General features: G+C 31.1%; 1 protein-coding gene across 1 annotated transcript; it reads left to right on the forward strand.

Moving 5' to 3' along the window:
• The first annotated feature begins 13,527 nt into the window (after window positions 1-13,527).
• Window positions 13,528-15,557, forward strand: LOC105333015 (beta-1,3-galactosyltransferase 1-like). Its single transcript, XM_034454042.2, has one exon. It carries the CDS (start codon window positions 13,532-13,534, stop codon window positions 14,546-14,548), a length of 1,017 nt encoding a protein of 338 aa, XP_034309933.2. The 5' UTR covers window positions 13,528-13,531; the 3' UTR covers window positions 14,549-15,557.
• Window positions 15,558-18,597: the final 3,040 nt, after the last annotated feature.

Below are 18,597 nucleotides of genomic sequence, written 5' to 3' on the forward strand. Positions count from 1 at the left end.
CATGCATGTTACATGTACTATAATACATGTGTTAGTATGTACAGGTATTACATTGTACATTTTTATACATTCATGTTAAATACAGATTGGTTCAGATGCAGTTTGTAATATGTTCTATTACCCTCAGCATTAGCAACACACTTTGCAACGGGTAACACAATGAATTGTTACATGCTCATAAATTACGTATACATGTATGGTGTGCCGTAGAATTCACGTTATAGAAGTCAGTAAAGTTTCCTTTAAAATTAAGACATTCAGTATAGTAAAATTACTAAAATATTTTTATAAATAGTGCCTGTTTGGGAGGGCAACAGTTGAAATTGACACCCCTCAAAACCCATTGTCAACCCTTGCTTTGAGTCGGTTGACAATGGTTTTCTCAAGGTGTCAATTTGAACTGCTACTCTCCCAAACAGGCACTATTTATAAATTGTAAATATTTTGCATCTTGCAATTCATAGATTTTTAAATCACACTTTACTAAGTAGAATTTGTTAAAAGTGCCAATAGGGTGGTATGGGACACCTCCATATTGTGACATATTTCAAAATCAACTATATTTCACAATTTTGTCTTTCCCAAAATTGTTACACTGTCCCTAACAGCGTGGTGCAATGGGTTGGAGAGTTGATCTGTACAAACCTTGAAGTCATGAGTTCGAATCCCACTTGAGCTTTTATGATTTTAATCTTTCCAAAAAATTGTAAAACCTATTTTTGGTCAAATAATGTCAAATTTGAAAATTCTTAACCAGTGAAAGTGTTTCTAGTATAAGGGGTTTTATCCACATTAATATTGACAGGTGTCCTTCACCTTGATTGCTGTTTGAATCGTAGATTATTAGCAACATTTAGCATATTTAAATGTCTTAAAGTCATGAATTAGAATGTAATACTAGTACATATACATGATATTTATAATAATAAAATTACATTTGATTATATGCCAGGTATTGAACGCAATGCTTTGCCTATTAAAATAGTTACTAAAGGAACGATTTTAATTGTTTCTGGTCTTTTTGCCGCATGCACTGGTTTTTAGAGCTCGTTTCGCTTGCCGGCGCTGGGCTCGTTATAAGCTAAATATGCCAATATACGTCCAAAGACCTATTTAAAAAAGTCATATATATGTTCTAAACTGTGACATATCTTTTTCAATATAATTTATTTCGCAACAGATTAAAAAAAACAGAGGAACGAACCTTTTTAAGGTACCTCACTACACCTACACTTATACTTTTTAAGTCACTACGTCACAAGATGGAGATTTAAATGTTTTGTTAAACTGTTTATATCGTTCGATTGGGTTGTATATCGCAATAGGTCAATGGTTAAAGTATTGGGCTTCTGAACCGCAGATCATGAGTTCGAATCTGCCTGGAACTTTTGTTAATGTAAACTGAATTAAATATTTGAAAATGTAATTTTTCATCCAAAATTGCATATTTGTTGGCCTATTAGACTTAAATACTTCTTATCCATTATGATATCTATCATAATCAAGTAATTTTCTGCTGATTTGAGAAAATATTTGACGGTGTAGTGAACCACATTAAAGACTGTCGAGAAGTGTTTATGATATCCAGCAAAGGTCAAGCTATCTGGAGGCAACCAGATGTCAATATCGCTACATCTTTCATAATAAGTTGAGAGGTAGATGAAAACCAAGCCATTCTAACTGCGAGACAAACTAATGTGTTCATTTCATACGGTCAATACTTTTATTGGCGAAACACTTGGAACTTTTATTCAGTGTACAACTGATGGGCCAAATATCCTTATTTTACCGGCTACAGAGAAAGGCGTAGAGGCGACTGATTAGCGTTTTATCATTAATTAGTAGATATGAAAGAGAAATTGTGTTTTTCTAAGTATTCTAGTACACGGTTATCACACAGTTTTATATACCTCTGACCAATATTTGTACAGTAGATTTGTTATATGCTTGAACAACATTCTCTTTTAGCATGCAATGGCAACAGTATATGTTATTGACATGATGCATTGGCAACATTATCTGCCATCTACATGATGAATTAGCAACATCACCTTTCATTTGCATGATGCGTTAGCAACAATCTCTGTTTTTGGCAGCATTCATGAACAACACTTTCTGTTTGAGCATGGTGCAAAAACTACAATATATGTTATTGACATGATGCATTAGCAATATTATCTGTCATTTACATGATGAATTGGCAACACTTATTACTTGTCATTTGCATGATGCGTTAGCAACACTCTCTTTTTGGCATCATTTATGTACAAAATTTCTGTTTTAGCATGATGCAATAGCAACATTATTGTCATTGACATGATGCATTCGCAACATTATCTGTAATTGGCATGATGAATTCGCAACATTACCTGTCATAAACATGATGAATAAACATCATTACCATAGGCAGCTTTCATAAGCAACATCTCTGTTTTAGCATGATGTATTAGCGACATTTTCTGTCATTGGCATGATGCATCAGTAACGTTATCTGTTTCTGGCATCATGCATGAACAACATTTTCTATTTTAGCATGATGCAAAAGAACCTTTATTTGTCATCAACATGATGAATGATCGAGCAACATTACCAGTCATTGAAGTGATGCATCAGCAACATCACTGTTGCTGATGCATCATGCATGAACAACGTTTTCTGTTTTAGCATAATGCGTCAGCAGCATTTGCAACATAATCTGTCTTTGGCATGATGCGTCAGGAACAGATGTTTTCTCTGGCATAATGCACTTGAAAGCTGCTGAAAAAATCATAATGTCACAGTTTGATATAATCATTATCCAGAAGAGAATGTGGTTGTTGCGAGGAAGCAAAATGAACATTTTTAACCGATTATCTTTAATTCAGAACTTCGGAAATTCCCAATCCATACGTGATGAATATACATTGGGCAATATAGTTGATTAGATTCTCGCCGAAATAATTTACCAACACTCCGATATCTTAGCGATTAATTTAAAACCCGTTATAACCCCAAAAGAAGGAAACCAGATTTTTGTATAATAAATTATCATTGGTTTCCATATGCAAGCTGACGGTGTGACAGTGCATGCAGTATCAAAGTGATTCTTTTTGGAGTGTTGTAATGGTGTTATCAGCGTGTAGAGGGGGGTAAACTAATATCCCTAATGCTGCGTTACGTAATATTTGATCTAACCTATATATCTGCATTAAAACTACCAGCTTGATGTTATTCAAATTTGATTTCTGTTGATGGGCAGTTTGCTTTTTTAAGGTATGAAATATGAATGTACCTTCCTAATTATTAAAAAATAAATTAAAACGCTTTGCGACTTTTCTCAAAAATTTATAATGATTTTAAAAAGATCTTTTCACACTTTGTGTGACAATACTCAATGAATACATACGCAAATTTTGCACAGGACAACAATAATGTATTTTTCCATTATAAGAGACTCTATTAGCAAACTGAAAAATGTATAACTAACGTAAGATCAAACGCAATAATAATTTTTATTTTGTCATTTAGGTGTATGTAAAGTCTGGAAAAATAGTGTCTCGTTAATTAAGGTTATGTTGCTTTTTTCTGCACTGTTGAAACATTTCGTGTGGGTATTTAGATGATTATTTGGCAAGACAGAATACAGAGTGACTTGATCACTAAAATGTATTTCATTGTTCAACCATTACTTTTTCTTGATCTGATATTACAAATATATCTATAGTATGAATTACTTTAAATAATTATATTCAATTTGTTTTCGGAAACACTATTTATCCGCTTTCTTCATGGATTTTTTTGCCGTTCGATAAACGGTCTCCATGAGTTCACAAAGCTAATACCATGAAATCGCAGACGCATAACAACGGGTATGACATTTTAACTGGTCTTGCATTGTCAGATACTTTCACATTGGTGCCGTTGTCTCCCGAACAAAAACCCTTTTATTCTCACTAATAATCATCTGTTCTAAATTACAATGCCATTTATTTACAATGTACCATTTTAGATATGGCTATCTATAGTTTGCCAATGATTCCTTTTTATTTAAAGGCGGTAAAAAATTCAAAGTTATACACATATCGAATCAAAATCTAAACCCTTGGACAATTACTTTGTTTTATTTTGAGGGGAGGGGGTATGGTTGACAACCCATCATCATGAGAGTGTGCTTTATCATTTTGACTCACATCTACAGTAGTAAATTACTTGAAAGCAAATTAAACTATTAACCAGTGTTGCAGTTACACAAAATGATCAATAAAGCCTAACCTAAACTGTAATATTGAACCCTGTGCGCTAATTCAGAAATCATGATTTCTCACAACTTTGGTAGATGATCTCTTGCTCATTCTTACAGTGCATCAGGTTAAACAGCTTAATGCATTTTGAAGAAACACAGTTTCAATAGGAATAATGAATATTTAATTATTACAGTTTATCAATGCATTTCTAATGATCAAATGAAATTTGGGTGCCAGTCGTTGAGTTTTAAGCAAGATACAGGGCTTACAACTCTTCGTAATGTAAAAAGGCTCGTGCCCTGTTTTTGTTTACATAGGTTCAATATATCAGTAAAAATCTTTTTAAAGCTGGTTTGTCCATCTTATTATTCATGTTAAGCATAAATAAACAGTTTAGGTCTAAAACTGGAATGTTCACTTCAACATTCAAAATGTAAACAAACGCTTTGTTTACATAGCGAAGAATTGTTAGCTCTGTAACTCGCTTATGACTCATCAAATGACACTTAAATTTGGTTGTCTATTTAAAATGCCTTACTGAAGCATTGAAAACATTAAAATCGAAAAAATAATTTTGACCAAAATCGTGACCATGCCCCTTAAATTAGCCGCAAAATTCATTGATCAACCAATGATGGCGTTCTTTTTGAGTTTATTTGACACAGCTGCAAAATCTGTCAACTAAAAAAATTAAAAATCATTAAAATCAGAAAGTATAGTATTGTAACCAAACTTTAAAAAAAAAATTGTTGACCTTGACCTGGGATCACGATTAGAATGATTTAGAATTTTCTCTAAACATTAAAGCTTTGATATAAATGTTGATTGGCATTCCTGGTACAGTGGTTTTTAAGAAGTTGTGTTCACTGGTTTGAGATTGTTTCCTCCTTTGTCCTTTAAAGATTTGACCTTGGTCTAACAATGAAAAATAATTCATTCCCATAGGACTGATCTGTACCAAGTGTGGTTAAATTTGGCCACAAGGTTTTTAGAAAAAATCAAAATGTAAAAAGTTTACAGACGAACAGACAGGCAGACGAAAAGATCACGGAAAAAAGGTGATAAGGAAAGCTCACTTGAATCTTCGGTTCAGATGAGTTAAAATTGTACTGGCACAAAATCCTCTCAAAGAAGATGGGTGAATAAGGCGTGTAAAATGCCCATATAAGGAATGATTAGATACTGCAAAATTAAAATATCATTAAATCTGAGTCTTTTTAAAAATATGATTGAAAACAATGTATATTTAACGTAACATCGGTTTGTAACCCTTAAATATTTTAATTACTTGCAATAGGTTGATTTAAACTGGCGTTTGCGTGTCAAAACCTCCAAATAGTGTCAATTTTAAAACTTAAATGCCTTCTCTTTTATAGAGTGGGTCTGAGCTCCATATTTTTGTCATAGTCTAAATGCGGTTAAATGGAATTTAAACCGATTTTAATCAACAAAAACGTGGAGAGATGACCCACTATACTTTAAAAATGCCATTTTGTTGCCCAACGATTGAACGTTTTAGAAAAATAATACAAGTCCGTAAATTCGTGACCAACGTCTCATATAGCAATTAAACAACGCACTTTCTTGTGAATGAAATGGCTCAGTGGTTAGAGCACCAGACATTAAGTAACTTTAAACAACTTAGGTTTTTAGGTTGTGGATCGACACCGCTAAAACTTAAGGATTTATTATTTTTTCTTATCGTTTTTTGAAATATTTCAAATTGAGTATAGTTAGAAATTACCCTTTTGTACACTTCTATTATAACATATCAAATATATTTAATTGAAAAAATGTTAAATTTGAAATTGTATTTTACGACTAAACCAAATGGGCAGTTGCGCCATCTTATTCCCCCATTTTCTTATCAAAAAATCTTTCTAGATGAAATTACCGGTAGTCTTTGTTAAAACATAAAATCGTCACAGGAAAACCATATAAATGTACTTTTTTTTACCCTTTTAGGACATGCATGTAACGAAATCCTAGCATTAAACCTAATTTATCCGAAAGATAAAAAACAAGTTATTAATATAATGTTCAGAAGTAACACACGCGATTTATGGAAAATACATGTTCTTGACACAAGCCATAGATATTTATTTTAAAAAATAATAGAAATACCAAACCAGAAATACAATCTGAAAGAAAACAAACATTTTTTAAAAATGTAATTGTAAGCTTAACTAGTTTTCTCGAAGTGCAAATTAACATTGTTGATTTCCTTTCTTGCTACTATAACGCAGTGTGATTTTACAGGAATGGTCATTGTAATTGTTTTGACATTAACAGCCCAGTTGGACATCAGCTACTTTTCTGTGGGGAAAGAAACATCTTGAAATGTTGACGAACAAATATCATGCTATGCATTATTATTTCATTTATTTGTTCGCGGAAATGTCTTGAATTTAACGCGGGTCAGGCCATTAAGCTATTAATTGCAATTTTATATGGCTATTGCGCAGTATTTGATTAGTAAACTGTTTCAAACAAAATTATACTCGTAGAAATCTGGTAGCAATTGAACACATTCCTTTTTTGAATTGTATTGAATTGCATATTGAGTGCAGTTATTAAATTTTTAAACATTTTGGCATATTTGTTAACATTGTCCTATAAAAAAGATGATTACTTGCTGCGTCCAAGTCAAACAGTTGAGGTAACTGAAGGCAACATAGTATTAAGAAACCAAATAGTGTCTCTAATATTATTTAAATATCGCACCAATTTGATAGAAGGTCTCTGTTTTGGTGAAGAGAGCTTCGGATGTTTTAATGTTATTCTAGATTCTACTTCCGCCTGATCAGGGGGTATAGCAATACTCGCTGTAATTGGCCCGTCGCATTTAGTTCTCTTTTCGGGAAATTGTAAAGTCACAAATGATTCAGGGGTATGATTAAAAAAAAAATTGCAGAAAATGTGACTGCCTCTCAGTAGGAAATTCCAAACTCATAGATGTTTTGAATTGATTATCTTAAACTAATAACAATAATTTAAACATCTCTTGCGTGGTAAATGTACAAAATCTTTGATAAGATGCTCGCCAAAAAAAAAAATTATCGAACATTGAAATAAAATAAAAAAGTCGCTATGCTCCGATACAAGGTAGGTAGAGAACAAGAATGGACATTTTTGTTAAATAAAATTATATTCAAGTTTACAGTGCAATCATCTTTCTTCTTTCTGAATTGTCACAGGAATCTGCAAAGATGTTATTAATAAGTGAGAAGAAGGAGGTAAACCAATAACCCAGGTGCCATATTACGTAATATTTAATCAAACCGTTTTATATGCATGCATTCAAACTGCTAGCATGATCACTTTTTTTTTATTCCGTCGATGAACACTAAGTCTTCCTGCTTCGGTATTTTTTTCAAGGTAAGGAATATACATGCAAGGCGTATTTAAACCAAAATACCTTTTCAAGGTATGAAATTTATGATTTTACCTATTTCTAACCAAGATTTGATGAAAAAAAATCAAATGCAACATTATATTTATTCATTTGGGGGGGGGGGGGTGGTAAAAGAGATAGAATAACATGAGATACAATAATTGGCAAAGTTAAGGAAGGGGGTGTTTGTCAGGTCGATATAGAACTGAAACCTAAAGCAATGAAAGCGTTATAGGTGAAAATAAAACTTGTAGATGAATCTTGTATGCTTAATAATATATTCCAAGGGTATATAAAACACAGAATTAGATATCTGATAATTTTGGATTTAAAAAAAAAAACTACCGTTTGTGTGTAAAGAAACACTATGTTGTTTTTATGAATGTAAAAGGTTAATTAATATGTCAGAACTTTAAAATGTAACATTTGCACAACAACCATTGTGGAATAATACCCTATTCGAACATAATGGTAAACCACTATTTATTTAAAACTGGCTAATGATTTTTTAAACAAAAATGGTGAATTGGTGAACATTGCTAGAACTTTTTGAAAAAATGATCTGGTTGTGTGAATACAATATTCTAAAGAAAATAACCAAGAAAAAATTGAGATTTTTGTCACGAAGTGTTGTTTTTATACAAAAATACTAAATAGAAATACTTATGCCTTCATAAGGAAACATTTGATATATTCGATAACAGATGTACATTATACTATGAAAAACATGCTTCATAAACAATGTAAACCAACCTATTAATAATCTGCATTAAGCAAATTATCTAATATTGACACAGAAAATTGAAAAAAATATATTTTTGAAAGCAAGGTAAACTTGTGTGACGAACCACTTGGTGAATTTAATTATAAGTTACTTAATAATATTTTGAATTTTTTTAAATGTAAAAAGATCTTATGTAAATCCTGTCAGTGAGAAAATGAAGACATTAAGCTCTTCATATTTTTTGCCTTTTTGTACAAAGATTGTGGGAAAAATTGAATTGTATTTTGAATTTTGATCTCGGCTGCAAACACATTATTATACGCTTCTATTTGGACAAAACAAAACAAAACTCTATTTTTGAATACAATTATATCATGTATCGTTTGTGATTTATAGGTATAAAATCACATGTAGAATGAAAAAAAAAACAAACAAATTCAGTGTCCATACACATTCTCCGCGTATAGTCTCCAACGAAATACTTTATAGCAAGATCCTGACCTTGGTTCAATGAGTGAACATTATTATACAAAATGCATATAAACTTTATAAATTTTTAGTATTTGGACTGTTTTTAAATATTTTACTAATGTTTTGCAATACGCCTTTTCTGGGTACAATATATAATTTTTCTTTTATATTTCATACTAGAATATGATTATTTACCGAAGGTCATTTTAAGGTATGATGTATATTTTTTAATGTTTACATGAGGTGTTTTTAACCATTTTATCTTCAAATAGTTTAGATTAATTTTTTTTACATTTGATATTATACAAAGTAAATAACTATAATGCCATTTCAAAGTATGGCATAAATGTATTTTTTTTTTTTTTTTTTTTTTTTTTTTTGTGTGTGTTTTTTGCTTTTAGTTTTTTTTTTTTTTTTTGGGGGGGGGGGGTGTTAAAAGGTATATTTTAAATCCATATACGTATTTTGATGCATAATTATTAAATGATTCCTAAGATTTTTGTTTATTAAGAATATATAGAGAAAGAAAATTAAAAAAATAAATAAATAGAGAACAACACCAACAACAACACATTTATAGCAATTTTTAGTTTATAGCTTAAATGTAAATAGTTAGTTATGAAATATTTAACTGCATTAATTAAAAGCGGGAAATTAAAAAGATGTTATATGTGGCCAAAGTTTGTTTTTGTTAAAGTTGAAAGAAAACAAATTTGGCTTTTAACCGTTTTTTCCGTATGCAGTTTATTCTTGCATTAAATTGCAACAGACATTATTTTTTCCCCATTACTTTTTATAAGAAATATTAAACCTTGATTGTTCATGCAATCATGCACAAGGATTTTTCAAAACGGAGAAGGGGGCTGGACGTATATTTTTTTAAAGTAATCCTTATGTCACATACTAGAATATTATCTTATCAAAATATGTTTTCCTGTTTTGAAAAAAAAAAAGTGGGACCCCCCCCCCCCCTGCTACTTAAATGCAACGTTCAAGTATTTTGCATAGCTATGTAAAGTTTGTCAACTTTTTTGGGGGTATAATATCTACCTAAAACGCGAATGTATGCATATTTGTATATTTTAAGTCAGACCAATCAAAGCTATTTGTTCGATGCATAATAAACTCTTGTGCACTTTTCCTATAATGTTAATTAGTCAGTCCTTAGTTCTAGGTTAATCCGTTCTGGAATGTTCTTTCTATTAAAAAATAAATCGCGCATTTACGAAACTAATTGGCCTCTTCTCTTTATTAAACATTTTTCAATTCTTAATTCAAATGATTGCCGTTGAATATATTCACTTTTCAATGGTAGAATTTATTTTATCCTTTTGTTTATACAATGAATAAATGATAAATTCAATTTCAAACTTTGAGCCGTGATTTGTTTCATCAATGTTTTTTGAATTCTAATTTTCTTTCATTTTATATTTTAGTTATTTCAGGAATTATACTCTTTGGAGAGCAATATCCTTTTACATACTGTCATTTTGGCCATGAAATTTACGAATCATTAAAACTGCGATTTCTACCAAAAAATGTTCTCGAAAATTGATATAACAAGTGTATAATATAAATATAATTACCTGCACATCCTCCCCACCTTGCCAAAACCAGTGACAGTATCTGTGATTTTTTTTAAATTCTTGCTAAATTTTGGTGTGTAATTTAAGAAATTTTATGTAATACCTTTGTATTTCATATTCAAACTAACTGCATCTGTTAAATGAGTTATAAATATAAAATGACATGTAGAATAAAAAACAAATTCAAATTTTTCATCCACATTCTTCTCGTATAGCTTATAATGTGCTTCTCTGTGAGTTCCAAGGAAATACCGTAAAACAAGTATTTGAACTTGGTTCAGCGAGTAAAAATTATACAAAATGTATATGAACTCGCGATACACCTTTTCTAGGCAGGGCATATAATTTTTGCTTTGATATTCTATACTAGAATATGATTATATATGTCATTTAAAAAAAACACCTTGGCCTCCGAAAGGTAAGTGCAAGATGGATGCCTTGTCTATTTACAAATTTAAAAAAAAGAGAGAGAAAAACACCCGATTGCGGGCTAAATTGTGTAGAAAACTACTTAAAATCTACTAAACTTGCAATAGATGACGTTGATCGTAAATTGATACAGGTGATAAAACATTGATAGTGTATATTACTTTGAACCTCAAAGGAAATTTGATTACAAAATGTTGTTTATTAAAGGCAAACCGACCGTTTATAGCAAAACGATACAAAGAACAAAGAAAGTGTTATACGTAATTTTCTTTAATGTAGTGAACGTCGTGTCGTTTAAGGGCAGATCAATCACCGGACATGTATAAATTTATTTTGGCTTACGAAAATTATGAAACATTACAAAAGGAAGAGACCATATTCTGGAACATTCGACTTCTTGATGACAACGTCTAAGCATATATATATCCAAAATTGTGAGATCATTTTTGGAAACAGAAAAGGGCCATGTTTTGCCCCATTCTTCCCACTCCCTCATCAGGCTTGTATCTATGTAAACAAAATCTTATCACTGTTTTTCTTTATAGTAGATTAAAAAGCAGTTGCCCGGAAGAAGATCTGCTTCAAGAATGCTTTAAGCTCTGTCATTTATCAGTACATGAATACCATTCCATCAAAATCTTGTTTGTCTGATTAGTGTCAGTTAGGGCTCTACGTGTAAACATACAAAACAACCTTTGAATGTGTTTGCAGTCGCCAGAAAACCATGGGGATGTTTGTAAAACTTGATCAAATATTTAAACAAGAGTGGTGTTTTTAAATTTTACAACTCTGAGAAATAAGTTTATAAAGAGCTTAACGTGTATGCATTGGACAATTTTCACACGTTATTATTAATATCATTATTATATTTGTTTGACCGTGTCCTTAAGTTTGTGTGTACAAAAATGAGGTGCCAATTTATTTCAATGATGTCGGGATCATTATCATTTAGACGGTTTACAATTCAATGCATTAAGCTTTTTTTTTTTTTTCAATTTGATGTGCAAACATATAAACATATAAACGTTGCCGCAAAGGACTAAGAAGCAATTTTGAACTAAAAAATATTTTCAGTTGATTTGTTGCGGTTATAATTGGTTTTTAAGGAGGCTAGATGGTCACCAAATTATCCATCAGATCTGCCTTATTTGGGCCATCATTTAGAAAAACTAAAATCCAAACATTTTTTTCTGACTGATATAGAATGTTCTCGATTTTAATGTCTAGTATTACGTCATACGGAAAGAAAATTGGACATGAACTTCAAAAGTATATAATGAAATGTACCCCTGTCCCAAATGTTATTAAAATTAAGGTTCATTATTATATGTATATACTGTATACATGTACTGAATATGAAGACAATAGTGCATTGTCCCTCGAGACAGACGCGACTGAGCTTCTGGGAAAGACGATCGATTTACAATTGTCCGAAGTCATTTTTAGGGTTAATAATTATACAAATGAAAACTTTTTTTGTCGACATTGCTTCTTTTCCTCTCGTTTAAGATACTGAGTTATCGAACTTTGAATTCACAGTAGACACTCGTTTTAATGTGCTCTTAGATTAAGGATGTTGTCAGTGAATAGTTTCGATGACTATTTTAATTACCATAGGTAGATATCATTGAAAGTGTGCTGATGATATTTCTTCTATCTTATTCAACAGCCACTGTTCAAGTAAAAACTTATATATTTAAAAAGCAATTCTAATATTTCATAGATTTTAGTAATTTTTATGTCATATGTATAGAAAACGCATTTTTAACTTTTTTAAGTTGACATCTTTAAAATGCATGTATTGAGAAAAAGAAAATTGTTTAAATATCATGAATATTTGTCTACGGTGAAAACATTTCAAGAAAGAAAATAATGTTCATCCAAGTTTTACAACTGACAGGCTATTCGTATATAGTGTGAATTTAAGAATACTGCATATCATAGCTCTGCTATTCATTTATCCTCTGAGACCTGTATGTAAAGAAAACTTGATGGTCTCCAAAGTAACCATCAAGTTAACATTAAAAAAAATAATTTAGCCATAACTCATTATTCAGTGAAGGCAACATCTAAATATTTTAGCTATAGAAATCGATCTTTTGCTTGTATCTTAAATAGGTCTCTTCGTCTAAACAAGTGTGAACAACCTTAAACATGTTGATGAACATCTAGCCCCCTTAACATTTAGTTGACTTAATGGTTCAGAACCATCTTATGGATAAGGCGCTTTGTATATAAAATAAAATGGAATACAAAATTGCTAAAGGAAGATAATTATAAGTTTTGATTATGTCTTTATTTTTTTCTAAATACATGTCCGTGTAAAGTAAAAATTGACGAAAACGTCTATTTCCAAAAATGAATAACTAAACTAACTGATACAGTTTCTGTTAAGGATTCTAAATAATAGCAACATGGTTTTTTTAGATATAAAGAGTTGTTTTGACAGGGCTCGATGGTCGTGGCCATTTTAGACTACATTGATGTCGCTTAAAAGAAGAGCTTCATATCAAAATATAGAAAATTTAAAAGATAAAACAGATATATGTTTTCTTTATAGAAGTATTGTTTGTAGCACAACAATTCATCTATTTAAATTTAAGATGATCTGATTGTTGACATTAAAATATGATCAAACATATATTTAGAATTATAAAACTAGCGATAACTTTAAATCAAGTATTAATGTGTTTTTTTCTCTCAGATGAATCACCCAAGAGTAAGGACACAAATACTAAGACGTATTATCAAATGGATTGCAGTTGTATTCCTGACTACTTATCTCGTTTGTACACCTTTTAGAGGTTATAAAGAGAGGTCAGAAGAAAAATTTCACACACTTATTCAAGCTTACGTTAAATCTGGTCTTCTGCATCTGCCGATACCAAGCCAAGTACATTGCAGGAATAGAAACGTATTTCTTCTCATCATGGTCCCAAGCGCTGTGTCAAACTTTGAGCAGAGAAGTGCGATTCGCAAAACATGGGGAAACGTTTCAATAATAACACCTTCTGTTCTATTGAAATTTATGCTGGGTAAAAGTAGATACTCTATTGATCAGACGCTTGCGGAAACAGAAAATTCAATCTATAATGATATTTTATTTGAAGATATATTGGAGACTTATGAGAATCTTTCCCTGAAATCTATTGCTATACTGCATTGGGCAATGGAGAATTGTGAAGGAGTGAGGTATCTGTTGAAAATTGATGATGACATGTTTCTTAATCTTCCAAGACTTCTGAAAGAACTAAAAGCACATCCGAAAATGAACTCAATAACTGGTTGCAAAGTAAGCGGGGCTTATCCATTCCGAAGTGCATTTTCAAAATGGAAAATTTCCAGAGACGAATACGAAAATGATTACTACCCAGAATATATAGCGGGGACTGCTTACCTTATTAGCGGAGACATCATTTCAAGTCTTCATAGTGCAGCTAAAAGAGTTCCGTACTTCATATTTGAAGACGTTTACATAACGGGTTTGTGTAGACAGCATATTGGTGCCGCTGCTTTAGAACATAAAGGGTTTAGCTGTGGATATCGCAATGCAGGTCCTTGTGGAAAGAACTTTCGATATAAGATAACAGGACATCACTATACACCAGATGAAGTTCAAAGAATGTGGCTTGAGCTACAAGATCGGTGGTCCAAGTGTCGCATAGTGGATACTTACTTCATCTATAGATTAGTTGACTTGTTTAAGTATATGTTTCTTTGAAATGTGCCAGACGTTTGTTTACCTAATTAAATTGCACGTCATGTATATTTTTGTCATGGAACGCAGACATTTTTTATGTCGTTTGATTTCAGTCAAATCTATATCATCATTTCTTCATATTTACTTGATGAAAAATCTAAACAAATAATTGGGACCAATAAAGACAGATTACTGGAAAATTCAAAGACGGAATGCATGTATCTGTTTGCTACTTGGCAATAAATCTAACAGGCACGTATTTAGTCCAAAGGATTAAATCGTGTAGAAGAAAAAAAAATCAGCTATTTGTTCTCTGTTTTTGTGGAAAGAACTTTTAATATAAGATAAAAAGGCATCACTACATGTATACACCGGATGGAATTCAAAGAATGTGGCTTGACCTACAACATCGGTTGTCCAAGTGTCGCATGATGGATACTTATTTCATCTATAGATTAGTTGATATGTTTAAGTATATGTTCCATGGAAATGTGTCAGACGTTTGTTTACCTGAGTAAATTAAAAGATGTTCCATCTGTAGCTTTTGTCTTTGTTACACAGAAATTTCATATGTCGTTTGATTCCATTAAATCTATATCCTCAGTCAGTTCAATCATATCTTTTGCAACAAACACCATAGCATAGCATTTAAATCTCATAGCTAAGCATTAGAATCTCATATCCCAGCATACAATCTCAGAGATTTTCGTTCGTCACATCATACCATAGCATACAATTGCATAGCATACAACATGATTTTAACTCGGTTTTAAACACTTTTATTCAACAGAATAAATGTTCACATTGCAGATTAGTGTTAACTTTAACTTCTTAGCACTTTACTTTGAAATGTTTGGAACTCTTCTGTGTATGGAGGCATTTATGTTTAAATCTCGTAGCATAGCATAACACACCATATCAATAAGCCCTTCATTTTATTTTTTCATGCATACAAACTTCATAGCATATAATTAAAATTGCATACCACAGCATAACATAAATTTGTAAAAGATATGCATGAAATGACTGTAACGGGACAACATCGTTATACACCGGATGAAATTCAACATCGGTGGTCCAAGTGTTGCATAGTGGATACTTACTTCATCTATATATTAATTGATATGTTTAAGAATAAGTTCCATGGAAATGTGTCAGTCGTTTGTTTACCTGAATGAATTAAATGATGTTCCATCTGTAGCTTTTGTCTTGTAACGCAGAACTTTCATATGTCGTTTCAATTCAGTTAAATATTTATCCTTCTTGCTTCACATTTACCTACTTGATCCAAAAGCAAAACAGATAATTATGACTAATTAAGAAATATTCCTGAAGCATGTTTAGGAAATAAGAAATCAGTCTTTGAGTATTATGAGGTGAGAATTTTGGTCAGGGCGTTGTCAAATCCAATAAAACCCGAAGGGTTTTACGATAGTTTTAACAATACTCCGACCGATATAATCACCTCATAATATTTAAAGAATGATTCCTAATTACTTACATTTATATCCCCCCATTTTTTGTCACTCATTTTTAATGAAGTTATTGGGATTTAGTGTTCAAAGTTGATTCGTAATGTTATCACAGACAAAAACAATATATATATATATATATATATATATATATATATATATATATATATATATATATATATATATATATATATATAATTTAATCTACTTTTATATGATAATTCTTTTAGCAGGCATTATTACTATAATGAACATCTCGCAAACTCTTAGATTGTACTCAATGCGATTGACAGTTTAACATATTTACATATAACCTCGAGTTTCTTAATAAGCAAATACACGTACGTCTATACTAGTTTATACTACTTCTTTCATGGGCAATTAATATATAGCTATCATAAAATATAAAATATAAAACAAATACTTAGAGTCTAACAAGTGAAGAGATATACTTTTGGATTAAGTGGCTACACATCTGATCAGTAGGGTGGTCATATCAACAAAGACTTTTTACGTTATGCTTTTCTCTGACAACAGGTCCAAGGACTTTTCTACAGACTAAAAAAGCCACCTTTCTTGAAAATAATTTTATCTTTATAAAAAAAATATTGATTTCAAGGGTTCATTTATTTCATCACCAATACAAATTAGTGAATAAATAATCATCGAACTATACATCTTAAGCTTAATTTTTTCAACTAGGTAAAGATGAATCTTTTTTTTAGATAATGTTCAAAGATGTGTTCAGTGAGGTAGTTACATATTCACGGGAGAGCTTCGTAAATTCTCATGAAGCTATCTTTTACCGTTTATCTGATTATATAGAAACTCCGTAATTTGGGGAAGGGGGTATATTAACTTGATTCATATGTACTTCTATACTCCATTTTGGCTTGGTATATCTAAGTGAGAACAACATGTATATTTGGCATTTGTATTCTTAAGGGATTTTTTTATACATCTAGATGGTCTAAAAATACATCTAATTAGCAATGAAACATGCTTATTGCTTGGAGACTCTTTTCCTTCTTTTGTTAGAATTAGCAATTTAAATATTCCATCAACAAATTTCTTTAAACGATATCAAGATCGACTTGATAAAAGTATCAATATATATATATTGTATCATCTATGGATTATGGATTCATTTCTACTTATCAGTCTAATTTTCAATGTTAAACAAATCAAAGGGAAAAGGTTTTGAAGGAAACATTTTCTTTCAAGGATCAGAGGAATTCCATTTAAAGGACAGGTGACACAAAATCATTTTCTTCTAAAAACATTTTCGTTGATTAATATAAATCAGTTTATAACAATTTTTCCATTTGACTAGCATCAGATAAGAACACACAGCTCAATTAAGTGTGCTTAAAATCCCAGCTGCAGCAGATCTCCGAATTTTGCCGATCTTTAAATTAAAGGATGAAAATCTGCCGACGTTATCCTTTAAGGTATTGACTAGAACAAATGTTTGTGCTTTATATTCATCTTATTAATGATAAACTACTGATGCTCTCATTCTTACTCAAAATTTGTATCATAGCGGTGTAAATGTCAAGAAAAAAATTGAAAAGAAATAAATACCGCTCTAAAGTAGTCGAAAACTTTAAACTAGATCACATCTTTAGATTTTACTAAGCTTGTAGCCTCAGTGAATATTAATACCAAGTAAAATTTATCGATAACCTTTGAGTGAAATTCGACCTTTGTATATTTTCGTTTGTCATCTTATTCGAACTTAAATCAACATTTAGGGACTATTTTGAAATATACAAACTTAATATGAAAATCTTAACTTTAGGATTCATAAATATATTGGAAGCTTTATTAAAAAAAAAGAAAAACCTTAAACCAAACAAGCTAATATTTCCTTTGTGTACGACCTATGGGTCCCCTTAAACCAGGGAAAAGTCCTGTGTACAAGCTGATTCTACTGAATTACTTAAAGACATGGCATTTGTTTGACTTGAAACTGACCAAAACTTATTCAATTTAAGGGCAGAAATCAACTTTTTTAACTTTTAATGCGCTTCATACAAATTAAAGTCCCTTCAGTAACTGGGAACATGAAGATGGTAAACTGCAGTAACACCCACAGCGCCACGTAGTATGACAACAAATTTTGGCGATACACTGTACATGTATAAACTGTTTAACATTGCATAAAGTCGACATGCTGTGACGTACCGTAAAAAAATCTGAAGTCAGAGGGTTTTGAGGATCCTTAATTATTGTTATGGATAATTCATATTTATATAATTCATATTATAATACTGTGTATAATGGAGCTCAGTCGATAAAAAGTCATGTGACGATATTGCTATTGAACAGTGCTTGCATGTTTTTCTTTGGTTGTTTTATTTTTAATCTATGAGATATTTTTTTAATATCAATAACATATATAATTGGTTTTTCCTCTAATACTTTGCTAGAGAATCAATCAGAGATGTGGAGACACATATTATCCAGAAGAACCAAAATTATACAATCTTAATGACAAATTTAATTTCTTCGGACCTTAATCACAATCAGTAAAAATATGTGGAGTACAAAAAGGTTGCGATGTTTCTTTGTACTGTTCACACAATGTCTTTGTTT

This window comes from Magallana gigas, chromosome 10 (genome assembly GCF_963853765.1).
Source record: "Magallana gigas chromosome 10, xbMagGiga1.1, whole genome shotgun sequence".
Classification (NCBI taxonomy): Eukaryota; Metazoa; Mollusca; class Bivalvia; order Ostreida; family Ostreidae; genus Magallana; species Magallana gigas.

What these genes read in the sequence shown, in the direction of transcription:
- LOC105333015 (XM_034454042.2), top strand. Translation starts at nt 13,532, where the DNA reads ATGAATCACCCAAGAGTAAGGACACAAATACTAAGACGTATTATCAAA.